Below are 25,850 nucleotides of genomic sequence, written 5' to 3'. Positions count from 1 at the left end.
CAGGAGGTCTGCTTGATTTGTTCTTGAAAGTGTAGAAAAGCTGAAGAAGTTAAAACCTAGCAAGGAACTGCATCTGCTTGAGAAGAGGAGTTAGGGTTTCCATCATTTTCTCACATGGATGATTATGAATTCCTTCATAAGTCGTGACGACTATGCTCGTGTCCTTGGATAACCTTTGCACTTGTTTCTTCACGTTGCATGTATGATGTGTACACCGATAGTAACTCCTTTGCGCAAAATGAAATCAAAGTGCCGGAGTAAGAATTATTTCGCAAAAAAATAATAGTTGAAGGAGATAGGGACAAAAATTAATTATGCACTCTAAATTATGTCCAAGATTTGTAAAATGAATAGTGCAAGACCATAAGATAAACCACTTGCTGCATTAAATAAATCTATAATAATTGTAATATATATTCAATATATAGTAATAATGGGATTCATGCATTTATCATTCAAAATATTTTGGTCCACATGACTTCGCCATGGTATAATTTTTTTTTCAATTCGAGATAAATGGTTGATATTTTCAAATAGTTATACGTTAGTATGGATGATTTAAAGGATGTATCCCGATATCAAACAACGTTTTTTTTAGAATTTATTAAATTCTCTTGGAATATATATATATATATATAAGTTGCAGTAGTCTCATTGATTAATTAAGAAAAATACTTTTTTTGTTTCACTGCTTCAATTAATTATCTCTCATCATTTTTATGTTCCTGAATTATAAATATAATGCGTTCATCTGTTATAATCTTGAGAATAATAGTATCAATTAACTAAAATATTACTGTCCGCATTTAAATCTCTGTTCTTCTCATCAAAGTTAGTAGCTCATAATTAAATCCTCCTACAAAGAAATCAAAATATCGTGGAAAGATAAAGATCTGAAAAGCAATTAATAGCATGCGCATGCGTATAGCTATATGATGTTATTGGAAAAATGAACGACAAAACATATATGGTAATTCACAGATATCATGTGATTCACAATTGGCGACAATAATATCGATCCTTTTGGACAATTTCTATTGTTGTTTTCGAGTCGCTAGCTGCCGATCGTGTGGTTGCTTTTCTTTCCGAATATTCCTAACCCTTACCTAGATTTTTATGGCAAAACATAAGAAAGAAACACCTTATAAATCTTCATATATAGATACATTAAATATAAATACGGTAATTTATATATGATTTTAATTATTTAATCGTGTCGATTACAGGTGAATTCTCAAGAATGATCGATGCATATAGTTTTAACTAGCTGAAAAAAGAGAAGGATGTCTAGACTCTAGTCACCTACGACTATTATAATTAGGCAATCAACAAACTATCACCTCTTATGTATTTATATATATATATATATTTTGTTAAAAGGAAGGAAAGAAAAGAAAGATGAAATTCCAATGACAAACTTTATTTCGCTCATCAAAAATATCAATTCGGAGTTTCGGACTAATTAGTAATTGGGTTACGTATAACATCTAAAAATGCATACCATGCAACGTTAGATGATGCAAGGATTTTTTTTGTTTTGTTTTGTTTTAGAATGATTATTAGGAGTCTAATTAAGTTAATTACAAGCAAACCTGGGGTATTTGCTGTTCTTCACTGCCTTTTGCCCATATTTCCTCCACCGATATCCATCATCGAGAACATCGTCTGCACTTCTAGTTTGAAAAGCAAATCTTGGCCGGGTTGTCTTTTTCATTCTTCCACCTTTCTTCTTATCCTTTTCTTCCTCAGCTCCATTTTCAGCTACCATAGAAGCACTGTCCATGATAGACCTATTCTCTCCGAGCCCGGATTGGCCAGAGAGAAGGCCAACCCAATCAATATCTGGAAGGCTTTGAGGCTCAATTATAGAAGGGTGCAATGAGGAGGATAGGAGCAGTGAGGGCGAGAAGAGATAGGGAGGGTTCTGTGATGGAAATTGTGGTAGTGGTGGTGGTGGTGGGGCTTCTTGGCCTTCCATTGTGGGGCTACAAAGATAATGATTAGAGAAGAACTGAGGATGTACGTAAGATTGAATATATATAAGGGGTTGGAAACCTGGGAAGTTGAGAAGAGGTTGGACAGGCCTACAAATAGAGAGATGAAGATGGTTTGCTAGGTATTGAAAGGAGAGTCCGTCCGAGTCTCAATTCCATCTCTTGTAGCCATGGGTAAAGCCAACTGCAGCTCACCTACTTCTGTTCAACTGCCCTCAAGTGAAAGGGGAGACGTGCCCAACTTACGCACATCGTTATCTCCAAAGCAATATAGCTATTAGCTAGCATGCATGATATACATGGACTGCTACCTATGTATCATTAACCAAATCAAAACACCTCAATTGAGACACATGTTGAAATTTCCCTCTAGGTTAATGGATACGGCACTGCTTACCAACCAATCTTCAATGCATTTTTTGAATTGTTACTGGTTCGCACCTGCAATTTCTTAGTGCCGCGAACAGATATATATATTCCATTTCAGCTTTTGCTAGTAGACAAGATAAAACAACAGGGCCTATTTGATTGCCCCAGTTGGATGAAATTAAGACCTACCTGGTGGGTATTTAGCCCTTAATAAAAATCACAGACAACATCAGGTTATTTTATAATGGATGGGAGACTATTCTTTGTTTAACTATGAAGTTTCTCCAGAATAATTAAGAAGCGAGATTTTGGAGGTTTCTTTTCGGTTTCGTTAATGGCACGAGAAAATAATATAAATGATATTTTAAAATTTTATTTAATAATTTAAAATTTTATGTTGAATTGATTTTTTAATATGTTATCAGAATCTTAATAATTAAGTAGTTATCGGTTTAGATTTCATTATTTTTATTGATTTAAAAAAATCAAGAAAAAAATAATATGGATTTATATAAATTTTAAGTCTAAAACTTTTTTATTTAAAAAAATATATTAAAAAATAATATAAATTATATTTTAAAATTTTACCTAATAGTTTAAATTTTTAAATTAAATTAGTATCTTTTACGTGTGAACTTATGCAGGTAACCTCAAGAATTTTGCATATCTGAGGTCAGGTTTCAGCTTTCAATAAAAGCTATCTCAAATATTACATTTGCCTTTAATCATTCTTTGGTGAAACACACGATGCACAGGTCCCTCTTGCCTTGACTCATTGTTATACGATGATATGCAAAGTATACAACCCATTTGCTACGGCCCAACCCATTCAACAAATAAATATATTTGAATTCCGAAGCCTACATGCTTAACATTCTTAATTAGTCATGTGTAAAAGAAAACACTTGTAATTAGTCCGGATTAGTTCACCTAGCAAGGACTCGCCAATTATCTTGTTGACTGAAAAAACCAATACATTTATTAAAGTAAAGGTATTTTAAAAAAACTGATCAATCAATTAAACTAAAAAAATTAATTGAAAATATCAAACTAATAAAAAAAATTGAATAAACCAATTAAAAAATAAAAAACCATCTAGTTTGGTTCTGGTTTAAAAAAATTTAAAATCAAACAAGTTTAATTAAATCTAAAAAAATATAAAAAGAAACATCCTAAATTTAAAAATTCTAATCCTACTTTTCCAGCTATTCAGCTTCCTCTTCTAGCTGCCTCACAATCCCTCCCTCCCACTCTCTCTCTCTTTTTCCTTGCCTTTTCTTCCTTTTTATCCCACCCCTCCATTTCTCCCACTCTCTTTTATCTGCACTCTTTTTTCTTATAATGTTACCTTTCTATTCTCTGCTTTAATTTCTGACAAAAAAACTTTAATAAAATCCTTATTTTTAGTTCTATTAACATGTTGTTGTGCTCATGAGGTCTTGGTAGCTTGGAGGACACTGTTAAAATCTTTGTTAATATGTAGTTGTGTTAACTTGGATAAATCTAATGATTGTGATTTAGTTAAAATAGATCTTTCAGATCTCAATTGAAGAACTTGAATTCAAAGTTTTCAACAAAGATTTTTTTGAATGTGATTCAGCCAAGTTTATCAAGTGACTGTGATTTGCCTAAGGTTTCTCTTATTTAATTAATTTTGGTTTTTCTAGTTTTTAAAACTAAAAAATTGACCCAAACCGAATAAAACCGATTTGATTTGAATCTATTCTCAGATCTAAATTATATTAACAAAAAAAAAATATTTTTTAGTTCGATTGAATTTTTAAATTAAAAAGGGACCAAACTGGACCCGAAACACTGCTACATTCAAGAATCCAGTGCGTGTTCTTCATAAAGAGAAAATCACTCTCGAAAAGTGAACCAACACACGATACATAAAGAGCTCCTGTTGCAGAATAGCAGGCAGTATCCATGCTGAGAATAGATTGGCCTTTAAAATCCAAGAAAAAACACCAAAAACTTGGAACAACACTGGAGCCATCTAAAACGCTCTCTCTCTATCGAGGACCGGAATTGAACAGGAATTGTGCAGCCTAAACTAACTCGAAATTAAGTTGATTAACCATTCCTGAGGGATATCAAAACTCCTTACGCCAAGTGAATTGAAAGTATTGAGTCGAAAACATAATCGTAACCAGCCCTGCTGTTTCTGAAACAGCGTGCATTTGGACCTCATATTTTCCAAATCAACTGCTAATCATCTTGCTGAGATATTCAGCTTGCTCAGGAAAATATTCTAGTAGTTCATACAAAGTCTTCACACTTTCCAATTTTAAATTTGTTCGTTGCAATCACCTGGGACTTGAAAAAGAATCGCTGGAAGAAAAAAAAAAAAAAAAAGGAAGAAAAAGAAACAGTTAACAAGTAACATAGGCAATTATTCTCGTCATCAAAGAATCCTGATTATTGGATTCGAAAAACAAATTTAGATCACAATCATTAGAATCCTGATTATTGGTGCATCAATGTAGGGCCCAGAAATGGCAACATTCAAATGACTGAACCCTTTAGAAGAGGAAAAAGATGAGCTGGCTACTAAATACTTTGGCCTAGAACTCTAGCTACTCGGACAGTTGGAACACGTGAATATAAAAGCTCCTTCATTACAGCTTGAGAGTGCAACTATGGCATGCAGCAAACAATCAACAAGAAGAAGCTACTGCAGGTTCGCTTATGCCCCCATCTTTGCCACTGAAATAATTTAAGTCGCATAAAAGTACCAAACTGCTAGTAACATCTTTTAGTTCCACAGAAGGGTATTCAAATGAGCTAGTCTGCTGTATCAGTGCTGATATTCAAGCGGAGACTGACAATTTGCTGTGTCATGTTAAGAGTATAAGAACATAAAAACCTTACGCCAGAATCATTGGTGCAACCCAAGCAGATGATATAGACTGTGAAAAAACAAGCCCACCTTTTCCCAAAACTCTGAGCAAGACATGCATGCTTCTGTACACCAACAACATCAAGTATTTAATTTGTAGAAGGACAAGCATGCCTATGAAAAATAAAATATTTTAGAAACAAAAGTACCTTAGCTTCAACACCCAGGGGCGAACCTAGGATTATTTTATAGGGGACCAAAAGTAATATATCTCACAAGGTAGAAATTATTTTCTAATCTATTATACATATACATCTATTATAAATACAAAACGACTGCGTGATTTAGTTTTGTGCAAAAAAATCTTTATACACTGTAAAAGGTTGAAAATAATATTAAATTGAGTCATAGTTATAAAATTAATTTTATTTTTATAATATATCTATCATTTTAATTTTGTTAGTTTTCATACCTATCAAATACAAATATATAATTAAAGTGTATAAGAAACATTAACTAAAACAAAGCATTATTTTATATTTTTATTTTAATTGTGCTTGTTGTTTTTTCATGGAATAGAAATAATTAATTATCATATCAATTATGAATTTTTTAGCAATTTTTTTTATAGACAATCAAATAATCTACAAGAAAATAATTCTTTTTTATAAACAATCAAATAATCTACAAGAAAATAATTCTTCATCAGATTGCAAAGTTTTATTTTAACAATTTTCATTATTAAAAAAACTCATACAATAGTTATTATTGAAAAAAAAGTTAAAATAAGTTGAATGCCAATGAGTGGTTAAAATAATGATTTTCTAGTTTCAAGTTTTACTAGTTTCAATCAATCAACAATCAATGACAAGTTCTTTAACTTTAGATGATTGAGTATATAAAACTTATAATACTACAACTGAAATCTCAAATGAATTTTTTCTTGGTCATAAAAATTTTTAGAATAAAACTTATCAATAAATATGAATATATCTTCAACATTAAATAATTTATAGGTATTTTTAGAATCCAAAGTTATGTTCAACATAAAAAAGCTCAATCACGTGCTCATCAAATCTATTATTTAGATTTTGCAATTGTTGATCAATGGTGGTTGTAAATATATAAATTTGATAGCAGTGCTCAAATATTACTAAATTTTTTTTACGGTGAGGTTATCCCATATTAGAAAAACAAGTATCCATATCAAGAATTTTAATGTGTTAATGCTTATAAAATGATATCGTTTCTTCTAAAAGAGTATCTTAATTATTATCCCTTAGCTTTTAAATCAAAGTCTTGTAGTAGACACCAAATCTATAACATTTAAAATTTTTTGAGATTTTTATTGCAAAACTTGTCGAAGCACATCGGTAATTCTCGTAACATTCTTCACATTATATGTAAGATGATTGAAAAATCAAATGATATTAGTAACTTAATTGCATCACTACATTGAGAATATGTAGATTCATATAAAGTAATGTTCTTAAGAACCAAACAAGTTGCCCCGTATATTTATATCAAACTGCAAATTAATTTGAAGTGTGAACTACTTAGGTCGCTACAAAATCACCAACTTGATTAGTTCGTTTCAATCTCATAAATAGCAATTAAAGATTAAATTAAAGCTGCTTGAAAAATCTATAATTTATCATCGTGCTTGCATGAAACATTAACAATGTTGACAATAAAAAACCAAAATTTGAATTGCAACAATAAGAATCAATTATAATTGATGGGCTAAATAATATATATAATATACATAAAAATAATTATTAATGAATAAAACTTACGAATCATTCAACTTTTCATGCATGGTTGGTGAACCCAATAGTTTTGTCTATTTTCCTTCCACATGAAAACTGGACTTCTAGATTATCAGCTATGTGAAAATGTAATTCTTTTGCTATTTTGATAGGATTTTAAAACCACAATACTATATAACAAAAAAAACTATAACAAAAAGTAAATTTAAATGTCTTGGAACTAAAGTATTTTATTTTTTTCACATGACTTTTTAGTTAACAAAGAATTGACAAGAGATATAAGAGTTTCTTTTTAAATATAATAAAATGATCTAATTACTCTCATTCAAAAACTAGCATGCAATGGTATTTGTCTTTTTAAAATGACGAGTTTTCCCTTTAAGTCAATAAAATTAAATCTTGTATCTAGTAGCTTTTTGGTCTTTTGCTTTAGAATTTTTTTTTTATCATCAAGTTTATCAAGAGCAATTTAATTTTTTAAAAGGGATTATTTAATATTTTAATTGAAAATTTTATGGCACCTTCCAATGATAAAAAATATCCTTTCACTATATTGTTGGAAGTTCAGCCATATCCTTTTTATGTTGGTGCTACACATGTTCAATGAAATTATTTTTTTTCTCTTCTACTTTGAAAATTACAAGTTGATCAAAGTAGAAAATTACAAGTTGATCATCTTTGATGTTGATATTTTAACTTTAATACTTTTATAAAAGTTTTATTTATTTTTAATTTTATCATTTAATCCTAAATTTGATTCTAACTTAATAATCTCAAAATTGGATATGACAAGTTAATCCAATAACACCTTAGCATCATTTAAAAAGTTTATAATAATAATACGGATCCACAGCGTCTAATTCTATCTACAGCGCTAAATTTAAAAGAATACAAAATAGACTACTAGAATCATCACTAATGATTCAAATCCAAGTACAACGGTATCGTGAACAACTTGCTCGGGTGGTGCTCCCTGCTTAACCGGATCCATGTTTGCCGGGACAAGACACCTAGCACTCAGGTGTCGGTAATGTGAGCTCAAAAGATCACATTGGATTGATAATATGCCATCGCAAGCCAAAAGGTTGCCATGTTACCAGTAATCTCAGACAACGGTACTATTAATTCCCGATCAAATTAGTCCAATAAATTAATCAGAAGAAAGAAGATTCGACTCGTCTCCACCATAAACTGGAAGTGGCAAAGTCCTCCCTGTAAAGAAAATTAATTACATTTTCCTGGAATGACTGCTTTGGAGCCATCAATGAAAGCACATTATTACTAATTCTAAATTGCAAGTTTTTTTTTTTAAAAAAAAGGGGGTAGATGTACAAATAAGAGAGAAACAAGTGAGTACGAATTACAATGGTTATCAGAACAACGGCTTTCTTCCATTTAACATTCCCAACAAGTGATCAAGAACCTGCCCTCCTCCGTCTCTCAGGCCAGAATGCATGTATTCGTTGGTTATCCATAGTCTAATTCCAGCTATCTGAGAAGCTGTCTCCATCGCCAACTTGAAATTAGCATACATATCTTCATAATAAACAGCAGCTGCAACAGGTACCTGCCAGCATTTAATAAATTAGAAGCCCCCCCGAGCAATAAAACTGAAGCTAATTTCTATTAAAAAAAACAGACTAAAAGTGAAAGCTATATCTCGAAGATTGAAATCTTCTCATTTGAGCTCAGTATAACGTCTATGCATTGCAGGCTTATGATGAATCAAAAACAGACTAAAAGTGAAAGCTATATGCATTGCAGGCACCTTGTTATTATTCAGCACTGCACTGTCATATAGGGGTGGCCAATCCTTCTTCTCAGCCAATAAATGAGCAGCATCTTTAAATTTCCTTAAGGCATGAACTTCTTCAAACATCCATGGGAACACCATCTGCAGAAGAATTCCTTAACACAATGTAAGCAAAACAGCAAAAGATGCTGGTTCTATTTTATATCAGTAAACTAAGAAATCACAGTATATTTTTATACAGATCAAGCATTTGATTCATACAAGGCATGCAAATGAAAATACATGTTTCTAAGGAAGAGGACCAAAAAAAAAGAAACAAGCATGGCCTCTCACAAATATGTAAATGAGGTTATCATTGGAGGAAAGATTTGTGTAAATGAGCTTTTCTATTTATCTTACCCCGAAAGATCATGCACGTAACATGCTAAAAAGGTTCAATAAGCGATTGTAAAAACTGTAAAAGTTTGTTATCTTTAAAGCACAATATTATAATTTCTTCACACCTCCCCTGTGAAGAATACAGGGTGACCTTCTTTGACAGCCCTGATTGCATCAAATTTACTGCCATTCTCAGCCCGTATTCTCTGCGCAGACCACTGTGATGAATCACCCTTGAACCAAAAGAAAAGGAGGATTTAGAAACTTGATGGAAAATCTTAAATAAACAAACTATGCATGGGTGCATCTTGTGCACTTTTGGAAGTGGAAATCTACCCAGCAAAGAAGCATTAACTGATTTGCACTTTTGACATTGCACGGCTTGTTCCATCATTATGGCTGTTCCACTATAATCATGCAAAAGTACAGTAAAATTTACCTACAATCAAAAGAAACTGCTAAAAGAGGAACGGGAAAATCTACCTGACAATAGATGGACTCGTGCAGGAGAGCATAGAGTGGGTTTGTATCAAAATCCAACCAATTCTCAAACTGCAAAAAGAAGTAACTTAGGTTGATTCTAAAAAAAATCCAGGGATTAGTAATCAACAGAAGATCAGCAATGTTCTCACAGCATTCAAGAAGTAGTAGCTGATTTGCTTGTGAAATCCTGGAACTATTACAGGATCCCAAACCCTCTCAAACCTGCAGGTTGTGGAGACAAACAGAGCAAGGGGAAATATGATAAATAAAGGTAGAAGAAAGGGGGAGGGGAAACCTGAAGAATACAAAGTTGCAAGTTCTTTTGGGATAAAATAATGTTTACACATCCTTCTCAATATATATATATATATATGCCTTACATGTAGTGCAGACGCTCGAAACCTGAACTGGATCCTAAACCAGAGAGACCAAGAGTTTGCAGTCCTCTTGGGGTTAAGAGCCCCCCTGATGGAAGAAGCACCTGTACAGATAGGAAAAGAGAGACGAGGAAGAATCACAGCATGATCAACATTTTTTTTTCTTTTCATGAACCAAAGTATAAAAATTGCATGTGCTAGATCATCACCCCGCCTCCTTCAGATTCTGCCAAATGTTTCACAACTTCACGAACAATTTCAACATCCTGAGGAAACCTCTTGTAGTACTTTTCGTTCTGGTGAATAACCTGAGGATAGCATGCTCCATAAACAGCATCTGCAGTGCATCCATTTCCTACAGGAGGGATTCCTCCAGTTAGAAGGACCTGTTTTAGCCCTTGTGGCGCAAAGCTCAAATAGGTCACTGAACAAAAACCACCATAGCTCTAAACCAAAAAATGAACAAGAAGTCAGCAATTCAAGTCACTTTAGTTTCCACAAGGTAAATGGAACTTTAAGTAAAAGGGACTGAAATCAGGGTGTTCTCGTGAAACAAAAAGCCAGAACAAAAGATGGTCAAGTCCACAGAACAAGAAATGGGAAACCAATAAAGATTAATAATCTTCATACCTGACCCAAAACCGTCCAAGGTCCAGCTTCAGGAACAAGACAAACTCGGATAAACTCTGCATCATTCACTATATTGTCAGCTCTAAAGTATTTCAAGTATTCAGCAACCTCCTCCGCAGAATCCAATTGCGACATGGATGATGGTGTCAAAGGAACTGATAAGCCTGTTCCTCGCTGCATGGAAAATACACAGCAGCGTGTACGAGAGGATGAATACAGATAGTGAAACGGCAGTAAAAGTTCAGGAATGTCCAAGAATTCATGCCTGGTCCATCAAAATAACACGAAATTTTTCACAAGCTTTATGTATCCATCCACTGGCTTCAGTTGGCCGTGGGCACTCAAAGCCCGGCCCCCCTTGTAGATATAATAGGTATGGCAGTAGTTCTTCTTCTTTCCCAACTACAGCAAACATTCTGAATGCATAAGTGAAAGTAATAGTACATGTACTAAAATGAAAACAAAAAAGTAGATAATCTAATATAAGATAAATACAAATCGTAAATGATTATTACATATTCACCCATGAAGTTCAACAACCAAATTTTTGTTGAGTTAATGAATTGCACGGAAAATAAAAAAAAAATTGCATGGACAATATCTACTATAGCTAGAGACCACACAGCTTGCCTATAAAGAAACGGTGTCATGGCAAGAGATTTGCAGTGATGTAGTGTTTCTAAATAGTCTCATGTCATGTATTCTTGCACGCGTCTAACAATAAGAATTTCCATTATTGAACACCTGGATATCTGATCCAAAGATCAATTTTGCAATTGAAACTGGCAGCAAGGATATCAGATTTTCCCACAAAGAGATGCAAGTGAAGCTGTATTTAAGCATACAAGCTACGACAATACCATTCATTTTAACAAAATATTTTCATTATTGTTTTCTTCCGGAAAACAATGCAAGCAACATGATCATATTTTCTAATCCAGTACAAGTAGTGTATGGTTTAGTTGACTTCAGTGCTTTAGCACTTCAGGATGTGTAAACTTGTATAAATTATAGATACATCTCAAATAAATCTAATCACGATAAGTTTAATTTTAATAATTTTTCTAATTGAGATTAGTCTTTAGGTACCGGAAACGACTTCGCGAGCGAAAACGGAGATTTTAGGAGAAGATTGCGATCGATGGAATAATCGAGAGGGACAGTGAATCGGTGGTCCCGAAGGCGGAGGCCCGGCACCGAGTACCACGTTCCGGATATGTGATCCGGCGTAGAATCGGAGGCCGAGTTAGTTTCAGACATGGCAGCGAAAGTACGGAATGAGATCCGGAGAGAGTGGAAAAGGGGAATTTTATTGACTGGACGAGGAGCAGCACGAGGAGATAAGGCGAAGGAGGAAGTGACATGGAGTACTGGTTTTATCAACGAGGGTGGCGCGTAATTGAACAGCATTTTGCAGGAGCGCATCGGAGGTGATTTGTTGTGTAAGGACACGTGTGGCAAGATGAGCGATGATTGAGTTGAAGGGAGTCAAGCAGATATTTTGGTTGATCTGAGACTTTGGATGGAGAGAGTCTCAAGCGAGAGTGAAAACGTCATCTGCTCGATGAAACTGTATGGATATGCGGGTCCGATTGAATGTTTTAAAATGTCGTGCCAACGTTACATATGAGCGTGCACTACACGCTCTACGAGAATGTATCAAGTGCGTTGCTGTGTGTTTAAGTGCCGGTGGTTTTTTTTTTTTTTGAGATTTAAGGGCAGCGTTTTCTTAAAATTAAATTTTTTTTCTAATTTTTTTATATTTTTATATGTATAATAATATTAAGAATAATTTTAAAAAATAAAAAAAATTATTTTAAAATATTTTAAAATAAAAAATATTTTAAATTATAATCACTCTACAGTTCCAGAGAAGTCTTAAAACATTTACTTATATTTTTTATTTTAATATTAAATTTGAGTTTTTTTTAATTATCCTTATAACTCCATTTGCCATTATTCAACTTGAAATATGGGCATCAAAATTTTTATCCTTACATACAATAGTCTAATATCAAAAATCATTTTCAAACTTAAATCAAATTCTCTTTTTTATTAAATATAAAAAGAAATAATAATTTTTTTTTATAGACTTTATGGATGGGATTGTATTTGTATTTTTTTGCTTTGTAAAGAGTTATATTTTTTTTATCAAACAACCCCAGTCGTTTAAGTAAAACCTTAAAACTACTTATATGAAAGAATTTATATTATTACCACCAGGGAAAAAGAAGGCAACCGACTGTTAGCAATGTATTTATTTTCTTAACATGATCGATTTTTTAACTACTAGTAATTATATTGGCGGGGCAAATTCATGGTAAGTATATTCCCGAGCCAACTTTTACCGATCCTTATTAAATTTCTCGTTGATCAAGTCCTTGATGGGATTTTTTATCGAACCTGAAGGGTGAATTAAATGATATAAAAGGTTTATTTTTTTACTTGATTTTTTTAGTTTAAAATCAAAATTAATATATAAAGGAATTTATTTTTATGAATATACCTAAAAGGGTTTTTCAAATATTTTTTTAAAATCATCTTAAATATTAAATAATAAATAAAACAACGTTATCAATCTAGATTTTTTCCTTTCATAATAACTGGTATACCTTATATTATCTAACAAAATAAATCAAACTAAAACAAATCTTATCTTGCTCAAGATCTTTTGTCATTTTAGATTTCTCATCCAAATTCATGTCAAAATTTTCTAAATTTACTTTAATTATTATGTCCCAAGATGAAAGTTAGACAAAATTAAAATGTAATTTTATTATAGAAAGACTTGTCCGAAGAAAATATTTTAAATCTCTAATTTTATTAATTTTTAATATTAAAAATAATTATTGTTATTTTTTTATTATCATTTGTATTGCCTAACAAAAAAAATATCATTGATGTATACGATTTATATTTTTTTTTCATATTTGTATTTTATATATATTTGAATAAAGCAAAGAACACTTTGGATCTCATTAAACTCTGTAATATTAACTTATTAGATGGATGGATATATGAACACAGCCCTAACAGCTATAATTTAAGTTATAAAATTATTGAGATATCTTTATTTACTCTGATTTTATATGATAAAAATATATATTTTAACGTTGAGGATAAACTTTATGGAAATAATCATTTATTGGAATATCTCATTGATAATTTTCTCACGTGCCTCTATAAATTAAAATTTTTATTTTCACATGTGATTATGAATATGATGTTGGATTTATACTTATTTTATGTTAATTTTTTTTTATTTTTATAATATTTTAACATTTTATTTGTATTAAATTACTTCAAATTAAATTTATATTCAATCTCGCCTCTTAATTATTTAATAATGTTTTAAATTTTAAAATTATATTTAGATGAATAATATTATGTTTATATTGTATAATACAAATAAATTTATTTTTAAATTTAAACTTAAATCATGCATATTTAATCAATATTTTGAATTTGTTTATATATATATATAAAACAAAATGCTAAGATACTTTGAAACTAAAATTTATCATTCTAATAATAAAAAAAAATAACACCAACAATAATAAAATCGACAAACTCAGCATAAAGTGATCTAAAGATACATTTCGTAGATGAATAAAAGAAGAAAAAAATCCTCAATTGTACCCATCTTCATGTTAAGCCTGGGTTCTCTCTCGAATTTAACGTTACCATCATCCACCCTCAAATAAATATTTTCCAAAGCCTAATTCGATTTTCCTAGCACATGCTAGCTCCCAGGTTCTCTTTATTCTTTTATGACATACCAGTATATACCATACCAAAAAAGAGTGGCCTTCACGAGCTCTGAAAGGCACGTGTCGATAACAATGCCAACCATGGAAGAAAGCAACTCAAAATCGGACTCCTCTACCAACTCGGTGCAGGTGGCGCAGCCAAAATGCACCACCCTCCCCCACTAACTCCTCCCTCCATAAATAAACCTACAAATTCAATCAAAATTTCTCGTCATTCACGCATCCCATCTCTCGCTGCCTCTCACTCCCTATCGCTCAAATAATGGGTTTGCTCACTTACCTCACCAAATCCTCCTCCACTCTCAAACCCACAACTCTTCTCCGCCACCTCCGCTTCATGAGCAACGTCCCTGAAAACACCGTCTACGGCGGACCGAAGCCACAAAACCCACACCAAAGAGTAACACTAACCCATTTAAAGCAAAAACACAAAAAGGGTGACCCGATCACTGTTGTGACTGCCTACGACTACCCTTCTGCTGTCCACTTAGACACAGCAGGTATCGATGTTTGTTTAGTTGGTGACTCCGCTTCTATGGTTGTTCACGGCCATGACACCACTCTCCCTATCTCTCTTGACGAGATGCTTGTTCATTGCCGTGCTGTTGCTCGTGGTGCCAAAAGGCCGCTTCTCGTAGGTGACTTGCCCTTTGGGACTTACGAGTCTAGTTCTAACCAGGTGCCCATTAGAATTCTCATGCTAAAATGTTGCTCTGTCTGTTGTTTATCTTAATTGTAAATATTATATTTTGAAAGTTATGAAATAGTAGAATGTTTATGTATGAAGTTTTCTTGGAGGTTCATTGTGGTGGAGAGGATTTTGTGTTGTCTGAATGTGAATATTTTGAAGTGAGGAATTGGTTGGTGATGTTGAGTGAGATTGGATTATGAGCAGGCAGTTGATACGGCAGTTAGGATTTTGAAGGAAGGAGGGATGGATGCGATTAAATTGGAAGGAGGGTCGCCATCAAGAATTACTGCGGCTAAAGCAATTGTTGAGGCTGGAATTGCTGTTATGGGACATGTAGGACTTACTCCTCAGGCTATTAGTGTTCTTGGAGGATTCAGGCCTCAAGGGAAAAACATTGCCAGTGCTGTAAAGGTATGTTGATTATGTGTTTTGTTTACGAGACTGTTTGTTTTGTGTTGTGTTGAATTTGTTTATGTTGCACAGGTTGTAGAAACTGCACTGGCTTTGCAAGAAGCAGGATGTTTCTCGGTAGTTTTAGAATGCGTGCCTGCTCCCGTGGCAGCTGCAGCAACTTCTGCTCTTAAAATCCCAACCATTGGCATTGGGGCAGGACCTTTTTGCAGTGGCCAGGTTTATCATATAGACTCTTGGTTTCTTTGTTTGATCCTTTGATAAAGATGTTTGCATGTTATGTTTCAAATTAGACTGTAGAATGGGGGTGATCACCACTATAAGTTTATTCTTATGATCAAAGAATTTGATTATCTTTGTGATTTTCCTACAATGTTGCTTGTCTAGAGGAGGTAAGCGAGGCAGTGCAATTTTGAACTCAAGCATTTAAAGCATGCTACCTTCTATGTTGACCGGAAGCAATATTAGCATATTACACTTAAAAAAGAAGAGGTTTGGGTGATGATAAATATGTCATACTAGAAAGCTTATGAGCTATGGTTTTCCCAAGTAATGCAAGTTAGTTTTGATCATTAATATAGGAATGTGAAGATTTCATTGGGTTTTATACTCCAAAGCCAAAGGCCCGAAAGTGCTTGGTTCTAGGATTTCAATCTTGTTAAACAGGGCACAGGCCTTTTTTAATGTCCTGGTTGTCTCTGATGACGCTAGAGAAGATATTTTCAATGGCATTACATGAACAAGAGTTCTGAAACTTACAATGTGAGTGAAAGTTCGTGTGTTTAGGTACACCAAATAATTACTATAAGAACTTTACCTTTAACTTGATTATGCTATACTATCTATGAGCTCATGGGAATCTCTTACTTATGACCATTGCCAGACACAATCATTTAGTTATCGTTTTCAAGTACCCATGAATAACTAGAAATATATCTGCATTTTTTCAGGAAACTTGAAATCTTGTAGTCTTAATTTTTCTCGAAATTGAACGTTTCTATCCATGATGTGATGTGAACCCCTAGGATAGCAATCCCGAAACTCTCAACAAAGTAGATAAACAACCCAAAAAAACTGAAATTCAGGTTTGGATAGAATTCTTAACCTAAAAATAATCATGTACCTAAGAATCAAATGCATTGAAATTTGAACTTGGACTTGTTGATTATAGAGAATTAAGAATCCGAAGTATGTGAAGATGTCATAAGATTAGTTATACCTCAATAAGTCATAATTGGAATGAACTTATGTGTTGCATCATGCAAAACACAAGTTTATTCAAAATATCACAGCAGTTGAATTTTGCTGCCAAAAAAAACCATAAATATTACTTCTAAATAATCCTAACGGACTATTGTTAGGTGCAAATTAATGAGCCCAAGTTAATAATCAGCTAACACAAGCCTAATGCTTAAAACAATTTTAAAACATTGATTTTTGAGCTAAAACAAACTCAAACTAAAACATAAGCCCTAAATCAAATGTATATATCCAAATAATAAAATAAAACAACAAATAAAACCTTAAAATAATTTAGATCAATACAAAAAAAAAATTCAGCCTAAATATAATCTATCATTAAATAATTCAGTTCTTATTTCCTTGTATAACTAGGATAAATAAGAAATCTTTGTAAAAAAAGGATTTTAGAACACAAGGAATCTTTACCTCAAATGTAAACTATATTGCTGTCCATTAAAGATTCTTGTAGAACTAGGAAATTCTTAAAAATAAGCTGTTGAATATCCTTATATTACGAGGAAAAGAATCATCTCCAAAATGTAACAAATAACAAAATTCATATTGTATTTGCTGACCTGTATTGCAAGACCTTATTGAATTTTGATTGATCTGAAATTGTAATCCAATATAGAACAATATGTCTAGCAATTACTGATAAAATTTCAGTTTACAACGGTCATATCAAGAGTTATGCTTGATAGCGTAAAACTAGACAGTAGACACAATTACACTAGAGTTTGAATTTTCATATTCAATTTTTTCTTGGATCGTAGCATGATTTGTATCTAATCGTTCATGCAGGTGCTAGTTTACCATGATCTATTGGGAATGATGCAACATCCACATCATGCCAAGGTTAATCCCATAATTGCCACCCTGGTTTGTTGATTTCATTCGCATAGCTAACGTTCTGTATGCTGAGATAGGGATTGTTTTACCTGTTATAGGTTACTCCAAAGTTCTGTAAGCAGTATGCTCATGTTGGAGATGTCATCAACAAAGCTCTAGTTGAATACAAGGAAGAAGTGGCAAACGGTTCGTTCCCTGGTCCTGCCCACAGTCCATATAAAATTAGTGAAACTGAGATAAATGGTTTCATGAGCGAATTGCAAAAGTTAGGTTTGGACAAGGCAGCAGCTTCAACAGCTGCAGCAGCTGAGAAAATTAAAATGTCTGTATCAAGTAATGGTCCAGCGAATGATTGAATACTGGTTAATCGGGCAGATGTGTTTCTTACTCGGCCTCCCCCCCTTTTCTGACCAGAAAGAAGAGTGAAATAACGGAAGACTAGTTTGGTGGTGCATCTTTGAAAGCTAAGCCAGAAATTGCATCAGTTCTCGACATTCGAAATCGAGATACATATGGAAGGAAAATTTTTGCGGTAGAAATAATTGCATATTTTTTCCTTTTTTCTCTCTCCTAAAAATCAATAGAAATTAAAATATATCTTGAAATTGGATTCGGAGCTATATATATATATATTCGGGTCTGGCTATGCATAGCTCCTTATTAGGTAGCTAGATAGCAGGAATATTAGCAGTTTCGTGTTGGAACGTGCGTGGCGGACTAGTTTGCGGGACTTCGGTTAAATTGTGTTTTATTTAAAGATATATTAAAATAATATTTTTTTAAATTATTTTTAATATTAATTTTTAAAATAAAGAACAAATTTAAAATTTTGAGACTGTCTCATAATAAAAAGATTATTTACTGAACATTCTCACGACATAAATGACCATAAACTTCAACAAAATTACAGTTGTTGCGATCGTTATGTTTGTTCGTGTTTTTTTTTGTAAAAAAGAAAAGGCTAAGCAGGGTGAAACCATGCGATTTTGCTGATTAAGATAAAGACCGGTCTCAGTCAGAATCCGCAGCACTATTATGAGTTTTAAAATATTTTTTTTAAATAAATTATTCACACAATCATGACATAAACGACCAAAAACTTAAACAAAATTATAATTGTTTCTATTATGTTTGTTCGTTTTTTTTTTTGAAAAAGTGGTAATAATTATTTTTAAAAATATTTTTTTATTTTTTTAAAACTCTTTATAATATTGATATATTAAAATAATTTAAAAAAAAAAAAAAAAAAATTTAAAACGGTGCCTTAAACTGAATTTTTTTTTGAAAAAAGTGTATACTTGCACGAAAAGCCAGCATTGTTTACCGATGATGGGATCGAAAGAGCATCATTTATTGAGTGTTCTGTTTGGTATAATTGTTCAAAATGTTTTTTTTTAAATAGTTATAAATTATTTTTATATACTTTTAGATTATATGAAAATTAAAAATAAATTTTAAAAATAAAAAAATATTATTATTTTTAAAAACAAATACTTTAAAAAGTAATTTCTATCCGTCTTCCAGAAAGTAGTACATAACTGCCTTTAGCCTTCCCTCCTGACCCTGAAACTACGCAGGGAAAGCTCCCAAGCCCCTCCTAAAAATAAAATCACTACTTCTTCCCCATCTCAAAATGAGCATCATAACAGTTTCAGCATCAAAGCACTCAAACCTCCTCCGCCTCCTCACATCCCACACTTTCCTCCGCCGCCTTTCCACCGAACCTCCAGAACCACAACCACCGCCACAGCAAAAAACTAGCAACCATAACTCAATCATAACCGAAGCCCTACAACTCCTTCAAACACCAGGAAATGAATGGGACACCACTCAACTCAATCAACTCCTCTTCCCCGACTCTCCTCCTTCCTCCTCTTCTCCTCGCCTTTTCTATCAAATCACCCGCCGCTTACCTTCCTCTTCTCAAGCCCTCAAGTTCCTCAATTACCTCCAAAATAACTCCCCTTCTTCACCAGACACCCAATCTCTACTCTCCTATACTTTCCAGGCCATTTTCGAGCTCGCTTTCTGTGAACCGGATTCAAATGCTAATCTATCCAGGCTTTACAAAACCTCGAAAGAGTTGAATATTCCTCTCACCGTCAATGCTGCGTCGTTTCTCCTTCGCGCCTATGGAAGGAGTGAGTTGGTGGAGGAATCTCTCATTCTCTTCAATGATCTTGACCCATCTGTTAAAAACACCTATCTTCGTAATGTTTGGCTCAGTATTTTGTTGAGGTCCGGGCGTGTTAAAAATGCATTGAAGATGATCGATGAAATGTTTGAGTCAAATGAAGACTCTAATTGTCGTCCGAACGATGCTACAGGGGATATTCTGTTTTCGTTTTTGTTGAAGAGAGAAAGAAATGAAGAACTTTTGAGTGAAGATGAGATTGTTAATCTGGTGTTGAAGTTCGGCGAGCATGGGATTCTTATTAGTTCGTTTTGGATGGGTCGATTGATTACCAAGCTGTGTCGGAATCGGAAGACTAATAGAGCTTGGGATCTTTTTACTGAAATGATAAAACTAGGGGCTGTTTTGGAATCTGCTACTTGCAATTCATTATTGACAGGATTAGCAAGAGAGGGCAATTTTAATAGAATGAATGAACTAATGGCAAAGATGGTGGAAATGGATATTCAGCCGAATGTTGTTACTTTTGGGATTCTTATTAATCATATGTGCAAGTTTAGGAGAGTCGATGATGCGTTGGAGGTTCTTGAAAAGATGAGTGCTGGTAAAGAGAGTGGTGGCATAAGTGTTTCGGTTGAACCGGATGTTGTTATTTATAATACGTTGATTGATGGACTTTGTAAAGTTGGAAGGCAACAAGAAGGATTGGGTTTGATGGAAAGAATGAGATCACAGAAGGGGTGCGCTCCTGATACCATTACATACAATTGCTTGATCGATGGGTTTTGTAAAGCTGGTGAGATAGAGAAGGGAAAGGAGCTGTTTGACGAGATGAATAAAGAGGGTGTTGCACCAAATGTCGTCACGGTTAATACTTTGGTTGGTGGCATGTGTAGAACTGGGAGAGTCAGTAGTGCAGTTGACTTCTTTGTTGAGGCGCAAAGGAGAGGTATGAAAGGTGATGCTGTTACTTATACAGCTTTGATCAATGCTTTCTGTAATGTGAACAATTTTGAGAAGGCAATGGAACTCTTCAATGAAATGTTGAAAAGTGGATGCTCTCCAGATGCAATTGTCTACTATACCTTGATCTCTGGTTTTAGCCAAGCTGGAAGGATGGCTGATGCCAGTTTTGTCTTGGCAGAGTTGAAAGAGCTTGGGATCCGCCCTGATACAGTGTGCTATAATACTTTGATTGGTGGGTTTTGCAGGACGAACAAGTTTCATAGAGTTTTTGAGATGCTCAAGGAAATGGAGGAAGTTGGATTGAAACCCGATACTATCACATATAACACTTTGATTGGTTATGCCAGCAAAACTGGGGATTTAAAGTTTGCTCAGAAAGTGATGAGAAAGATGATCGAGGCCGGTGTGGTGCCCACTGTCGCTACATATGGTGCTCTAATAAATGCATATTGCTTAAATGGAAATGTTAATGAAGCCATGGAGATTTTCAAAGACATGAAAGCTGCTTCGAAGGTTCCACCAAACACTGTGATATACAACATCCTAATCGACTCGTTGTGCAAGAATAATAAAGTGAAATCTGCTGTTTCGCTGATGGAAGATATGAAAATTAGGGGGGTGACGCCAAATACCACCACATACAATGCTATATTCAAAGGCCTTAGAGACGAGAAAGATTTGGAAAAAGTCTTTGAATTTATGGATAGAATGATTGAGCATGCTTGTAATCCTGATTATATAACCATGGAGATCCTCACAGAGTGGCTCTCTGCAGTTGGTGAAATAGAGAGGTTGAAAAAATTTGTTGCGGGATGTGAGGTTTCTGGTTCCACTGCACAAAAGGCTTCTGCTAGGACGTGATTCCTGAAAACATATGTGCTGTCCCGATAAGTTAGCAATGTTTAGGAGAGACCAGGAGTCCAGTTTTCTGTCTGTTATGGTTTCTCTCTCCATGTTGCTATATTTGTTGGGGCTTCCAGCCGGACTTGTTCTAGAGAACCACATTCTCCTGAGGTGTATCAATACGAGCGTGCTAGTCCCACAACACCATCCAATTGATGGTGGATTCCTTCCTCTCATTTTGAAGAATGGGAAAGGGGAGATTGGTATAATTGTGATGCTTGTCACAGTTAAATTGCATTTTGATATTTGCTTGCTGAAAGTCATCCACTGTTGAATCTCTAGACAAAGGGTTGAATTTCGTGCCAAAATTGATTCTAAAATTATAATAAGCTTAGCATAGCTTAGTATGTCTTGCCAGGGTAAGTGATTTGCATGGTTGAACTGTTTTGCCGGACAGTCATCTAGTGAAACATGTCTGAAAGGAGATTTTTTAATCTTTTTATCATCTTGACTTGTGTTAGCAACCGGAGAAGGGCTGGCTTCTGTTTAGGAGCCGAGTGAGCTAGCGGCGTGAACGACTCCATTGGAAAATAATGAGATGGAAGAGGATCATGAATCTTGTGACATCCTATAAGCCAGTTGAACTCTACAAGACCAATGGTATGTCCAACCTTTCAGTTAAGCACAATGTTTTAATCCCAATTAACTTCCATTTATTTGTTTTTCTCGTTTGGCCCGACTCTGCGAGAAAATCTGTCTGTCGGAAAGTTGTCAAAATAATCACCTCATCGAGAAATTTTAGTACTCATTTTACTTTCTGTGGCCATGATTTGGATCTCCCTGAGAAACCAAAGAGATGTCAACCGTGTATGTCCAAGTCCTCGAGGCTGCCGTACACGTATGGTGGATGCTGCCTGATTCAATTGAAGAGGCAACATGCCATGGGGCTAGGGTAAGACACCCTGAGGCCACGGATATCTTTATCTTTATCTCTTCCAAACATGAGATTTGCCAGTAATAACCCGACAATTAACAAGAATTCATCCCAACCAAAGTTCTCACCCTCGTAAGTAATTAAATGCCTTGACATAGCAAAAGCAAAAGGCGGATAAATGTACAGACCAATTTACTAACAGTCTAAAGATCAACAAAAGGAATAAACTCTTTACTTTTCACCCGCGGCACTCACTTCACAGGCACAAGGCATTGATGCCTTTGAGATTCTACTTCCAGCAAAATGATACAAGTAACCGAAAAGAAAAAAAGCAAAAAAAATAAAAGAAAAGCATAAGACCGATGTCAGAGATGCCATTCTCAACTAATGTCAAATACTTTCGGCTGCCGTGGCAGCATTGTTAGCAAGCCAGGGCTGACCAAAACTTGCTGGAAAATGATCAGGGAAGTAATCTTCGGTGGCAGGACCAACAAACTCCTCTACACCCGCAAAGAAATCGTCACTAACAGCTATATCTGAGAACCCACCAATCTCATCTTCATCATCATCTTCCGTTATATCTTTCTCTTCTCTGCTTAATTCTGTGTTTGAAGTACTTTGAGCTAATAGCTCATCTTCCAGAGAAGTTGCTGGAGATGAGCAAGCGGGTTTGGCTGGTGATGATGGTTTGCTAGAATCATTAGCTTTGCCAGTTTGAGGTGTTGAGGTCTTCTGACGGGTGCTGCCTGCTAGAGAGTTTCTGTGAGTAGGAGCTGGGTGGTTGTGCTCTGCTGTGTAGGTCACTATGAACATTCCTGGGTCGGATCTGTTTCTTTCCACCTGTTTCCGGGCCAAACACCCTTTTGAGCTGCTGCATCTGTAATAACCCCTGTTATTCATTGAACAAACCAGAGTTTAATCAATTAGAAAAAGAAAATTTACAAGTTTTGACTTGATACCAAACCGAGAATACCAAAATAAAAGGCAGGCTTTGATTAAATTCAAGATGGATGCATAGTATGTTATTACCTTGGATAAGGAGAGCCTTTGATAGGCTTCTGCCCATATTTTCGCCATGCCCACACATCTGAAGAGAGAGCCTCAGCTGGTACTTGGCATACTTTCTTTAACTGGTTCTTTCTGTGACAAAACAAACATATACAAATGAAGTATATATTAGCGAAAGAGTTTGTCTGTCTTTGATGATTATCTACCAAATCAAATTCTTTTCCTTGCTGCGAGTGAGAAGTAAGCAGATTTACCTTCTTTTGGATCGAGGTGTATGAGAATTTGCACTACTAATCACAGAACCAGTATGAGACTGCTTAGGCTGTGGCTGTTTTTGCTGTTGCTGTGGCTGTTCCTTGGTAAAACTGGTAATAGAAGAAAAAGAAGAGAGGGGTGTGCAGGCTTGTGGAGAATAAAGGGGCTGCTGAGATTTGGGAAAGAATGGCTTGTAAAGCTCATGCAATTCTCCAATAGCATTTCTTGTTTCAAAGGGATCTGGATGAGAGAAAAGATGCCCATCTTGCTCACTTCCAAAACCAGAAAAGCAAGAGTATTGAGGATAATAATCTGATCTATAGCCACTGGCAGTGCTGTTGCTGTTGATGGTGGTGGTCGTGGTTGTAGAAGGGTTGGAGGTGGAGGTGGTGCAGCCTCGGACCACAGCATGAAGATCCCAATCAATATCCTCCATGGCTTCAGAGACAAGGTCTGTGAATCTGTACCTTCCTTCTGCAACTGATGTTATAGGGAGGAGACAAAAGAAGGCGCTGACTTTTTAAGAGAGAGAAAGAGAGAGGGAGAGAGGGGTTAGGGGGTGTAATGAGTGGGGACTGGGGAAACAATAATATATAGCGAAAGAGAGAGAATGGCAATTTGGCATCTCAATGTTTATCTTGTCCTTTCCTTTTCTTTTCTTTTTTTTCACTCTAGACAAGCTGAAAACCAGTTTTGGTTTTTTGGGGTTGACTTGGTAAAATGTCAAAGGGTTACGTGGGGTTTGGTAGCGTTGGCTTGGATTGGGTTGGGCTGGGTTATGACTTGGGTGGCTCCGCCTTTTAATGAGTGTTGGAAAGTCCACACGGTTGTGTATTTAAATGGAAGTTCGTGAATTGCCGACAAAATAGAAAATAAAGTGGAAGCCAGTTATTGGGCGAGTGCTCCAATTTAAGTTCTGCTCATCACCCCGTGGAGGAATTTACTTTTCCCTTTAAAATAAATGTTGTGGGCTTTTTTTTTTCTTTCTATAATTAACAAATTTTATGTGTGATGATCATTATTATTATTATTATTATGTTGTATGATTTTTTAAAAAATGTATTTTTTATTTTAAAATATATTAAAAAATAATGAACAAATATGTGATTATTATTGTGCTGTATGATGTTTTTTTTTTTAATATTATCTATTTGAAAATATATTAAAATTAATTTTTTTTATTTAATATTACCTATTTGAAAATATATTAAAAATTATTTTTTTATTTTTAATATCAACAAATAAAAATCATTAAAAAGCACCTATGTTTTTTAAATGAATTATACTTTTCAAATACATTTAAAAAAAAATTACCACAATTATAAACATTCAAATTAATGTTGCTTGTTATGCGACTTTTTTTTTTTACATGTTTAAAATATTAGTGCTATGCCCTTAAACAAAAGTGCTCTTTTAATATAAGATGAGATAATCCTTTTAAGAGACTTGGTTTTAGTTTTATTTATTGTGTGTCTAGTTTAAATCAGTTACAGTATTGTAAATAATAATGAAGCACCTGGAATACAATGACCAAGTTTCGGCACAAAATGGAAACGTGGTAGGATTGATTAGTACAATTAACCCCGTTGTAAAACCTGGAACATACATAATGATTAAATAAAGAAAATAAAAATAAAATACATAATGAATCCTGAAATTAATCAATTTGAAAAATATCCATAAAAATACTCAAAAAACCTCCGGTCACAGTCACACTCATGTGAATGTTTTCATATTGATTTTAAATTCATCTTTTTTTTGTTAATAAAAACTCTAACTCTTATTATTTAATCATTATTTTAATAGCTCGTTAAATTATATCGATTCAACTATATGGTATTGTAGATTTTTATTCGTATCAATGTTATCTTGGTATTCGTGAGCATTTGATTTTCCCTTTATACTTTGTTATAAAAATATTACCAAGTGTTCTTCTCTGAATAAAAAGCAAATATCGTAGGTAAATGAAAGGCTTACACCGACTATTATTCTCGGAATATGGTGTCCTGAAACAATGGCCAGATCACCAGCATGAAAAGAGGATGTTTTGAAACTTTAGTTCGGACACGGACCCCGTCAATTTCTTGAACAGATGCCTGCCCATGATCTGTGGCTGTGGTTTCTTTTCAGATTCTGCCGGTCACTTCCTTCG

The 25,850-nt window shown here is 34.2% G+C and overlaps 4 protein-coding genes and 1 pseudogene across 4 annotated transcripts in view; 2 read left to right on the top strand and 3 right to left on the bottom strand.

Annotated features, from left to right (window-relative positions):
- LOC105134427 (probable WRKY transcription factor 43) overlaps positions 1 to 2,101 on the bottom strand; it is a 6,068-nt gene extending 3,967 nt beyond the window's left edge. The window contains exons 1-2 of the mRNA XM_011038837.1: positions 1,593 to 2,101; positions 8 to 227 (exon numbers count right to left, since the gene is read on the bottom strand). Coding sequence (XP_011037139.1) covers positions 50 to 227; positions 1,593 to 1,978 — 564 coding nt within the window. The 5' untranslated portion in view covers positions 1,979 to 2,101 and the 3' untranslated portion in view covers positions 8 to 49. The remainder of the gene's footprint in view (positions 1 to 7; positions 228 to 1,592) is intronic.
- Positions 2,102 to 8,225: 6,124 nt separating this feature from the next.
- On the bottom strand, positions 8,226 to 12,179 carry LOC105134420 (uncharacterized; annotated as a pseudogene).
- A 2,201-nt stretch (positions 12,180 to 14,380) lies between these two features.
- Positions 14,381 to 18,118, top strand: LOC105134412 (3-methyl-2-oxobutanoate hydroxymethyltransferase 1, mitochondrial). Its single transcript, XM_011038816.1, has 5 exons — positions 14,381 to 15,044; positions 15,261 to 15,467; positions 15,540 to 15,686; positions 17,511 to 17,564; positions 17,657 to 18,118. The coding sequence occupies exons 1-5, from the start codon at positions 14,628 to 14,630 to the stop codon at positions 17,912 to 17,914; spliced, it is 1,083 nt and encodes a 360-aa protein (XP_011037118.1). The 5' UTR covers positions 14,381 to 14,627; the 3' UTR covers positions 17,915 to 18,118.
- A 979-nt stretch (positions 18,119 to 19,097) lies between these two features.
- Positions 19,098 to 21,924, top strand: LOC105134402 (pentatricopeptide repeat-containing protein At5g28460-like). Its single transcript, XM_011038806.1, has one exon. It carries the CDS (start codon positions 19,192 to 19,194, stop codon positions 21,517 to 21,519), a length of 2,328 nt encoding a protein of 775 aa, XP_011037108.1. The 5' UTR covers positions 19,098 to 19,191; the 3' UTR covers positions 21,520 to 21,924.
- A 623-nt stretch (positions 21,925 to 22,547) lies between these two features.
- WRKY22 (WRKY family transcription factor) lies at positions 22,548 to 24,575 on the bottom strand. Its single transcript, XM_011038794.1, has 3 exons — positions 23,698 to 24,575; positions 23,465 to 23,575; positions 22,548 to 23,324 (listed from the first exon to the last, which is right to left on the bottom strand). Exons 1-3 carry the CDS (start codon positions 24,132 to 24,134, stop codon positions 22,826 to 22,828), a joined length of 1,047 nt encoding a protein of 348 aa, XP_011037096.1. The 5' UTR covers positions 24,135 to 24,575; the 3' UTR covers positions 22,548 to 22,825.
- Positions 24,576 to 25,850: the final 1,275 nt, after the last annotated feature.

This window comes from Populus euphratica, unplaced genomic scaffold (assembly GCF_000495115.2).
Source record: "Populus euphratica unplaced genomic scaffold, PopEup_1.0 scaffold2.1, whole genome shotgun sequence".
Lineage (NCBI taxonomy): Eukaryota > Viridiplantae > Streptophyta > Magnoliopsida > Malpighiales > Salicaceae > Populus > Populus euphratica.
This window is presented reverse-complemented; position numbering and strand designations above follow the sequence as displayed.